The sequence below is a fragment of the Struthio camelus genome, chromosome 18, assembly GCF_040807025.1.
Source record: "Struthio camelus isolate bStrCam1 chromosome 18, bStrCam1.hap1, whole genome shotgun sequence".
Classification (NCBI taxonomy): domain Eukaryota; kingdom Metazoa; phylum Chordata; class Aves; order Struthioniformes; family Struthionidae; genus Struthio; species Struthio camelus.
The window spans coordinates 19,397,594-19,406,392 of NC_090959.1; the positions used below are offsets into that span (position 1 = coordinate 19,397,594).

General features: G+C 70.5%; 1 protein-coding gene across 1 annotated transcript; it reads left to right on the top strand.

Annotated features, from left to right (window-relative positions):
* Positions 1–1,456: 1,456 nt before the first annotated feature.
* On the top strand, positions 1,457–6,446 carry MMP9 (matrix metallopeptidase 9). The gene is made up of 13 exons (XM_068912335.1): positions 1,457–1,848; positions 2,033–2,271; positions 2,604–2,752; positions 2,992–3,120; positions 3,207–3,380; positions 3,454–3,627; positions 3,734–3,907; positions 4,017–4,172; positions 4,413–4,644; positions 4,777–4,916; positions 5,139–5,289; positions 5,405–5,508; positions 5,812–6,446. The coding sequence occupies exons 1-13, from the start codon at positions 1,675–1,677 to the stop codon at positions 5,919–5,921; spliced, it is 2,106 nt and encodes a 701-aa protein (XP_068768436.1). The 5' UTR covers positions 1,457–1,674; the 3' UTR covers positions 5,922–6,446.
* The last annotated feature ends 2,353 nt before the right edge of the window (positions 6,447–8,799 follow it).

An 8,799-nucleotide genomic window follows, 5' to 3' on the forward strand; every position in this document is an offset into this window, starting at 1 on the left:
CTCTCTGCCATCTGTTTTCCTCTCATTCCTTGCCCCTGTTTGCTTTCCCCTTCACTGCTCTGGTTCCCACAAGCGTCGGCACTTTGTCAGAAGCAGGAAAACACCGTCCGGTGGCAAGGTTTGTGCGGCCCTGGAGCTGCCGGCTGGGACCTGAGTCAGCAGCGCGGTGCGGAGCCGGCGAGCGGCGAGGACGGGGCAGCAGGAGCATCCCAGGGTGCGGGCAGGGGCTCTCCGGTGGGATCTGCCTGCTCAGCCCCAGAGCAGGCCTCGGCCAGCTAAGCGGTGTGAGGAGGCGGCTGCGGGGTGCCAAGCACCCAGCCAGCCCCGCTGTCCCGGCTCCGACAGTGGCTTTGGGGACAGCAGGGTGCTGGCCCCACGCAGCCTGCCAGGCACCGAGCAGCTGGGCCATGCAGTACTTGGTGCAGCCAGGCTGTGCGGTACCTGGTGCAGCCAGGCCATGCGGTACCTGGTGCAGCTGGGCCATACGGTACCTGGTGCAGCTGGGCTATGTGGTACCTGGTGCAGCCGGACTGTGCAATACCTGGTGTAGCTGGACTATGCGGTGCTCAGTGTAGCTGGGCTGTGCAGTACCTGGTGCAGCCAGACCGTGTGGTACCTGGTGCAGCTGGACCGTGTGGTACCTGGTGCAGCCAGACCGTGCGGTACCTGGTGTAGCTGGACTATGCGGTGCTCAGTGTAGCCGGGCTGTGCAGTACCTGGTGCAGCCAGACCGTGTGGTACCTGGTGCAGCTGGACCGTGCGGTACCTGGTGCAGCCAGACCGTGCAGTACCTGGTGCAACTGGACCGTGTGGTACCTGGTGTAGCTGGACTATGCAGTACCTGGTGCAGCTGGACCGTGCGGTACCTGGTGCAGCCAGACCGTGCAGTACCTGGTGCAGCCGGGCTATGTGGTACCTGGTGCAGCTGGACCATGAGGTACCTGGTGCAGCCGGACCGTGCGGTACCTGGTGCAGCCAGACCGTGCGGTACCTGGTGTAGCTGGACTATGCAGTGCTCAGTGTAGCCGGGCTGTGCAGTACCTGGTGCAGCCAGACCGTGTGGTACCTGGTGCAGCTGGACCGTGCGGTACCTGGTGCAGCCAGACCGTGCGGTACCTGGTGTAGCTGGACTATGCAGTGCTCAGTGTAGCCGGGCTGTGCAGTACCTGGTGCAGCCAGACCGTGTGGTACCTGGTGCAGCTGGACCGTGCGGTACCTGGTGCAGCCAGACCGTGCAGTACCTGGTGCAGCCGGGCTATGTGGTACCTGGTGCAGCTGGACCATGAGGTACCTGGTGCAGCCGGACCGTGCGGTACCTGGTGCAGCCAGGCCATGCGATATCTGGTGCAGCCGGGCCGTGCAGTGCCCGGTGCATCTGCCCGGTCATGGAGGCTCAGCGGCGCGGGTCTGGCAGGCTCCAGCAGCGGGGCTGGCCCATCCTCGCGCCTCGGCTGCCGCAGGCGGCTGGCCAACCGGAACCGAGTGTGTTTAGTAAACAAGGTGATGAAACAGTTAAAGCAGCAAACAGAGGAGCCTGAGTCTGCGTTTCGTCACCGTGGGAAGGGAGCGTGAGTCGTTGGGCTGAGGGGTCTGAGGGTGACTCACTGCCCTGCCACAGCATAAATAGGAGCCGGGAGCTCGGAGGTGCTCAGAGCAGAGCAGCAGGGATCCGGCATGGCCACAGCCTCCCACCATCGGCGCACCATGGGGCTCACCCTCCTGGCCCTGCTCGCCACGGGGCTGCTGGCCCTGTCCTGCCGTGCGGCCCCTCTCCAGACCCAGCCGCGGGCAGTCGTCACCTTCCCCGGGGATCTGGTCCGCGGCCTGTCCGACGTGGAGCTGGCGGAGGTGAGGGCAGGGCGGCCGGAGACGCTCCTCGGGCTGCGGCACGCCCAGCTCGGGTCAGCCGTCCCCCCGCGCTCCGGGCTGGACGGGCCGGGTCTGGGCGCCAGGGAGGGTGCGCAGCGCCCGGGAGCTGCCGCAGAGCCCCGCGCCGCCCTGCTGAGCCCCTCCGGCTGCCTTTCCTCCCCAGAGCTACCTGCTGCGGTTCGGCTACACCACGGAGGCGGAGGCGAGGACGAGCAGCAAGCACGTGTCCCTGGCCAAGGCGCTGCGCAAGATGCAGAAGCAGCTGGGTCTGGAGGAGACGGGGCAGCTGGACGCCAGCACCCTGGAGGCCATGCGAGCCCCTCGCTGCGGCGTCCCTGACGTGGGGAGTTTCCTCACCTTCCAGGGGGACCTCAAATGGGACCACATGGACCTCACGTACCGGTGAGTCTCTGCCCCAGGGGACGGGAGCCGTGTGACCATGGTCGCCCGGGGATGGAGACTGGCGTGACAGCCCAGGCGGGACGGCAGCAGCCGTGCCGCGATGCTGCTGGCCCAGCTGGTCCCGGTGTGGCCGGCAGGATCTGCGCTCCGGGGCCGGGAGAGCGCCGGAGCCCGGCCGGCGGGTCGAGGTCAGCGGCTGCGTCCGGCAGAGCCAGCGCCGCTCTGCTCTCCCGGGGCCGGGGCACGGCCCCGCCACGTGCCGGGAGCAGGGTCACGCCGTGCCGTGCTGCAGGGACCCGGCGGCACTGACACCGGCCTTCCCGCCTCGGCAGGGTGATGAACTACTCCCCTGACCTCGACCGCGCCGTGATAGACGATGCCTTCAAGCGAGCGTTCAAAGTGTGGAGTGACGTGACCCCCCTCACCTTCACCCAGATATACAGCGGCGAGGCAGACATCATGATCATGTTCGGCACCCAAGGTGACAGCTCGCGGCCGCCCAGGGAGGCCGGGACGGGGACGGGTCCCCTCCGCCGGGCCGTCGTCCCCGCGCCTCCCCGGGGCCGTGTCCCTTGCGGAGGCTGCTCCCGTGGCGCCCGTGCCGGGGTCGCCCCGCTCTGCGTGCGACGGGGCGGCGCGCCGGCTTGCGCGCGCCTGTGCGGGTGGCGCGGGGCGAGCACGGGGTGCGTCGGCCGGGGCTGAGGGTGCTCGTCTCTGCAGAGCACGGCGACGGGTACCCCTTCGACGGCAAGGACGGGCTCCTGGCCCACGCCTTTCCGCCGGGCCGCGGGGTGCAGGGCGATGCCCACTTCGACGACGACGAGTTCTGGACGCTGGGAACCGGCTTAGGTAAGGGCAGAGCCCGGCGGGTCCGCGCGGTCGCCTGCCCCCGCCCCGTCCTGCCCCGTCCCGCTGAGCCACCCCTCTCCGCCCAGTGGTGAAGACCCGCTACGGGAACGCCGACGGGGCCAGCTGCCACTTCCCCTTCGTCTTCGAGGGCCGCTCCTACTCGCGGTGCATCACGGAGGGCCGCACGGACGGGCTGCCCTGGTGCGCCACCACGGCCAACTACGACCAGGACAAGAAATACGGCTTCTGCCCCAGCGAGCGTGAGTGGCCGCGGCCGGGCGGTCGGCACCGCGCGCTGCTCGGGGCCCAGCTCACCTCCCTCTCGCCCCGCAGTCCTCTACACCTACGGCGGCAACAGCGACGGATCCCCCTGCGTCTTCCCCTTCGTCTTCGACGGCGCCTCCTACGACGCCTGCACCACGGACGGGCGCTCCGACGGCTACCGCTGGTGCGCCACCACGGCCAGCTTCGACCAGGACAAGAAATACGGCTTCTGCCCCAACCGAGGTGCGAGCGGGCAGCGGGCTGGGCCGCGCTCCGGCCAGGCGCGGGGGCCGGGGGTCCCTGGGGCCGCCCAGCATGCCGGGGCGGCTGACCGACTCCCGCGCTGCAGACACGGCGGTCATCGGCGGGAACTCCCAAGGGGACCCCTGCGTCTTCCCCTTCACCTTCCTGGGGCAGTCGTACGGCGCGTGCACCAGCGCGGGCCGGCAGGACGGGAAGCTGTGGTGTGCCACCACCAGCAACTACGACACCGACAAGAAGTGGGGCTTCTGCCCGGACAGAGGTACCTGCCTCCCCCCACTCTGCGCCTCCGCGCCGGCGCCCTGGCAGGGAGGTTGCCAGTTCCCGGTGCCGGCGCGTCGCGTCCCGCTGAGGCCGGTGCTCGTTTCCAGGTTACAGCATCTTCCTGGTGGCTGCCCACGAGTTTGGCCACTCGCTGGGGCTGGACCACTCCAGCGTGCGCGAGGCCCTGATGTACCCCATGTACAGCTACGTCGAGGACTTTCAGCTGCACGCAGACGACGTCCAGGGCATCCAGTACCTCTACGGTGAGCACTTGGCCCCAGCCGGCACGAGGCAGGCAGCCTCGCTCCGGCATCACCTGCAGCCTCCCTGGAGACGCTGATCCCTATGGGAACGGTGGGCAGCCCCGGCTGGAGATGCCCGCGAAGGGCATCTCGTGCTGCAGGCGCTGCCGGACCGGCCTCCCCAGCCCTGCCCTGCTGGGAACAGGGTCCTGCAGCTCCGGGCAGGCTACGGACACTCACGCCCTCCCAATATGTGCTCAGGTCGTGGCTCTGGCCCCGAGCCCACCGCCCCTGCGCCCGTGCCCACCGAGGAGCCCCAGCCCCTGCCCACCGAGGCTGGCAGTGCCTCCACCACGGAGGAGGAGCAGGAGGAGGGAACGCAGGAGCCCACGGCTGAGCCCAGCCCGGTGGACCCCAGCCAGGATGCCTGCGTGGAGAAGAACTTCGACGCCATCACGGAGATCAACGGGGAGCTGCATTTCTTCAAGAACGGGTGAGCAGCAAACCCCGGCTCCTCCTGCTCTGGAGGGCTGGGGGCGACGAGGGTCCTTTCTGCCAGCGGTGTGGGAGGGACACGGGGCTTTGCCACGTCGAGGTTATCAGGATGGCTGACCTTCCTCACCAGCAAATACTGGACTCGTTCGTCCTTCTGGAAATCGGGCATCCAGGGCGCCTTCTCGGTGGCAGACACCTGGCCTGGCCTCCCGGCTGTCATCGATGCTGCCTTCCAGGACGTGCTCACCAAGAGGGTCTTCTTCTTTGCTGGTGAGCTCTGTCCCCGCCTCCCTCTGGGTCCTGGGCAGCCACGGCGGTGCCAGGGCTGGAGCTGTGGCCGGGAGCCCCATGCTGCTGGCGCCTCGCCGCGGGCGTCAGGAGCCCGGTCCTGCCCCAGCACCTCGGACGCCCACTTCTGCCGGGCCCAGCGCTCTTCCTGGGGGCAAAGCCCCGTGAGGGGCTGCTGATGCCTGTGCCCTCCTCCGGCTGCAGGTCGGCGCTTCTGGGTGTTTTCTGGCAAGAGCATGCTGGGCCCCCGCGGGATCGAGAAGCTGGGCATCGGGAAGGAAGCCGGCCGCATCTCGGGGGCCCTGCAGCGGGGACGCGGCAAAGTGCTGCTCTTCAGCGGGGAGAACTACTGGAGGTGAGCGGGCCGGCAGGGCCGTGCACGGCCGCGGGAGCTGCCCCGGCTCCCGGCCCGCCAGGGGCTGCGCGGGGCGGCTCACAGTACCCCCGGCGCTGCTCTGCTCTCCCGGCAGGCTGGACGTGAAGGTCCAGAGGGTGGATAAGGGCTACCCCCGCGCCACCGACGACGTGTTCACCGGCGTCCCCCTCGACGCACGCAACGTCTTCCTGTACCAAGGTGAGCAGGGCCCTCGGCGGGGAGCGACCGCGGTGCTGGGCGGGGGGCCGTCGCCCCCGCCGTGCTGTGCAGGGCCTCCCGCGGGCACGTCTGGGAGCTGGGCGGAGGGTGCCGGTCTGCGGGGGGCTGGGGGGACGCGGGCACGCCGGGCAGCCCTGCAGCCCGCGAAGGTCTGTCCCGGAAGGGCCCCTGCGGGGGCTTGGATGGCTGCGTGCCCCCTGCTCCAAGTGTGGCCGCCGGGACAGGTCCCTGCACCAGCCTCCTTGCCGCTAACCTGTTCCCTCTGCCTTCCTCCTCGCCCAGACAAGTACCACTTCTGCCAGGGCAGCTTCTACTGGAGAATGACCCCGCGCTACCAGGTGGACCGCGTGGGCTACGTGAAGTACGACATCCTGCAGTGCCCGGAGCACTAAGGACCCGACCGGCCGCCCGGCTCTGGGCCGGTACGGCACTCCCTGCCCGCCGCCCCCAACCCCTCCCAGGCTCTTGGTTCTCACTGTTCGACCCCCCCATAGCCCGGGAGCGTGGGGGCAGCCCATCTACCCTCCCAGCTGTGGGGCAGCCCCAGCCGTGCTCGGGGCTCGCCGTCTCCCCTGTCAGAAAGGGGCGAGGACTCCAGGGGGCCGCTCCTCGGGCGCTCCCCGGCTCCTGGGAGCCCTGGCAGGGGAGCGGGACTCTCGCCACTGCCCGCACCCGGGCAGCCCCCTGCAAGTGACGGCTCTGCCACGCAGAGGCGTTTGCCTGGTGCAAACTGCACAGACATCCGTAATGACTTTGTCTTTTTCCTGAGCCAGTAATGCCAGGTCAGCCCGGGCTCAGCTGGGAGCTGGCGCCGGGGACTTGGCACGGGCAGGGATGTGGGGCTCTGCATCACTCTCGCCTACTGCCTGCTCTGCCAGCCTCCATCTGCACGTTTTTAATAAAGAGAATCCTTTGGACACGGCCTGTGTGTTCTCCTGCCGGCCAGCTGGGGCCACGGGCGCCCACAGACACACCGAGACGCTGCATCTGCGGCATCGCTCCTCCCATCGGGTGGGGGTCCCAGCATGGCTGGGTGATGGGGCACTGGGAGGAGGGGGTCCCGGTGCGGGGGGGGGGGCTGCAATCTGGCTGACCTCATGGTGGGGGGCTCAGGGATCCCCTAAGGGACACTGGACCCCACTGGGGAGGGCATGCCCCCATGTCCCCAGTGCCCCCCATCACCAGCCAGGTTGTCCCCTGCCCCATCCATGCTCAGCCCCGTGTCCCTCCCTGTGCCAATGTCCTTGCTGCCTATCTGCCTCCCTGCCCGGTGTGCATAGTGCTCACTTCCGCAGCCCTGTCCCGCCAGCCACACTCCTTCAGCCCCCCATCCCTGTGCCTCCGTGCTCTGCCGCGTTGGGTCTGTGGAGGTGAGATGCGCGTGTCACATGGGATGCAAGGGTGTGGGGCACAGCAGTGTGAAGGCACCATGGGGGTGGGCTGGTGCTCACCAGGGCGAGTGGCACTGGATGCACCCGGGGGTGTTTGTGCAGGCACAGGCCATCCAGGTGGGACCCTGAGGGGCTGCTGTGCCCCAGGCTGCAGGCGAGCGGCCAATGAAGGATGGCAGAGAGCAGGGCAGGGTGCTGGAATGTGGCCATCACCCTCGAGGCTTGGGCCGTCGGACCAGGGCTCCCCCGTCCCTGGCTACACAGTGCAGGTGGCAGTTCCCACTCCTCTGCCTGCCCAGCGCTGCCTGGAGCCCTGGGATGGGACACAACCCCCCAACACCTCCCGCTGCTCCCCAGCCTCCACCTTTGCCCTGTTTGCACCTTGCATAGCCCCTGCCCACAGTCCGGCTGCAGTGACAATGGCACTTTGACTGAAGTGCAAGGCCCCGAGGGGACCCCAGGGTGGCCGTCCCCCCTCCATGGTTGTCCCTGCAAATTGCGGCATCCTCTGACAGCTGCCAGGTGCTGGGACAGCCCTGCCTGGCTCTGCCCCCAGGGGTTGTGTTGGGCTGGGGGTGGTGGGGCAGCCCTGCCCCTGCCCCTGCCCCTGCCCCAGCTCCTGCCCCTGCCCTGCCTGACTCCTGCCCCTGCTCCTGCCCCTGCTCCTGCCCCAGCTCCTGCCCCTGCCCCTGCTCCTGCCCCTGCCCTGCCTGACTCCTGCCCCTGCTCCTGCCCCTGCTCCTGCCCCAGCTCCTGCCCCTGCCCCTGCTCCTGCCCCTGCCCTGCCTGACTCCTGCCCCTGCTCCTGCCCCTGCTCCTGCCCCAGCTCCTGCCCCTGCCCCTGCTCCTGCCCCTGCTCCTGCCCCAGCTCCTGCCCCTGCTCCTGCTCCTGCCCCTGCCCTGCCCCTGCCCCTGCCCTGCCCCTGCCCCTGCCCCTGCCCCTGCCCCTGCCCTGCCCCTGCCCCTGCCCTGCGCTGTGGGCCTGGCCCTGGTGTGCCCGCAGGGGCCGAGGCAGGATGGGGCTATAATTAGACCTATAATTAGAGCCGCCGGCTCGGTGCAGGGCGGCGGGCAAAACCCGGCGCGGCGCCACCGTCCCGTCCCGTCCCGTCCCGTCCCGCGCGGGGCCGGGGCCGGGGCCGGGGCCGGGGCCGGGCAGCCGAGGGCGCCGCCACTCGCCGCTCGCCGCTCGCCGCTCGCCGCTCGCCGCTGCCCGCTGGCCGCGCCGCCCCGGCTGCGGGCGGGCTCGGGCGCCCCGGGCGGCGCCAGCGGCGGGCGGGGCGGGAGGGGGCGCTAGGACCGCGGCCAGCGCCCGGCGGCGGCACCGGGCGGCGGCAGCGAGCGGCGGCGGCGGCACCGGCAGCGGCAGCGAGCGACGGCGGCGGCGGCGGCACCGGGCGGCGGCGGCGGCGGCGGCGGCGGCGGCGGCGGCGGCGGGGGGCCATGAGCCAGAGGTTCACGGTCACGGCGCTGCCCCGCGAGGGCCCGGCGGCGCGGGGGGCGCGGGGGGCGGCGGCGGCTCGCCTGCCCGGCCGCGACGGCAGAGGTGAGCGCGGCGCGGGGGGGCCAAACCAGCGCCGGGGGCAGCGCCGGGGCAGCGCCGGGGCAGGGCCGGGGAGCAGAGCCCGGGGCAGCACTGCGAGGCAGCGTCCACGAGGCAGGGTCCGTGGGCAGGGTCTGTTCGGCAGCACCATGGGGCAGGGCTGTGGGCAGCGCCGTGGGGCAGGGCTGGTGGAGCAAGGCTGATGAGGCAAGGTCCGTGGGGCAGGGTCTGTTGGACAGCACTGACTTGGCAGGGTCTGTGGGGCACAGCCCCTGGGGCAAGGCCAGTGGAGCATGGCTGGAAAGGCAGAGTCTATGGGGCAGGGTCTGTGGTGCA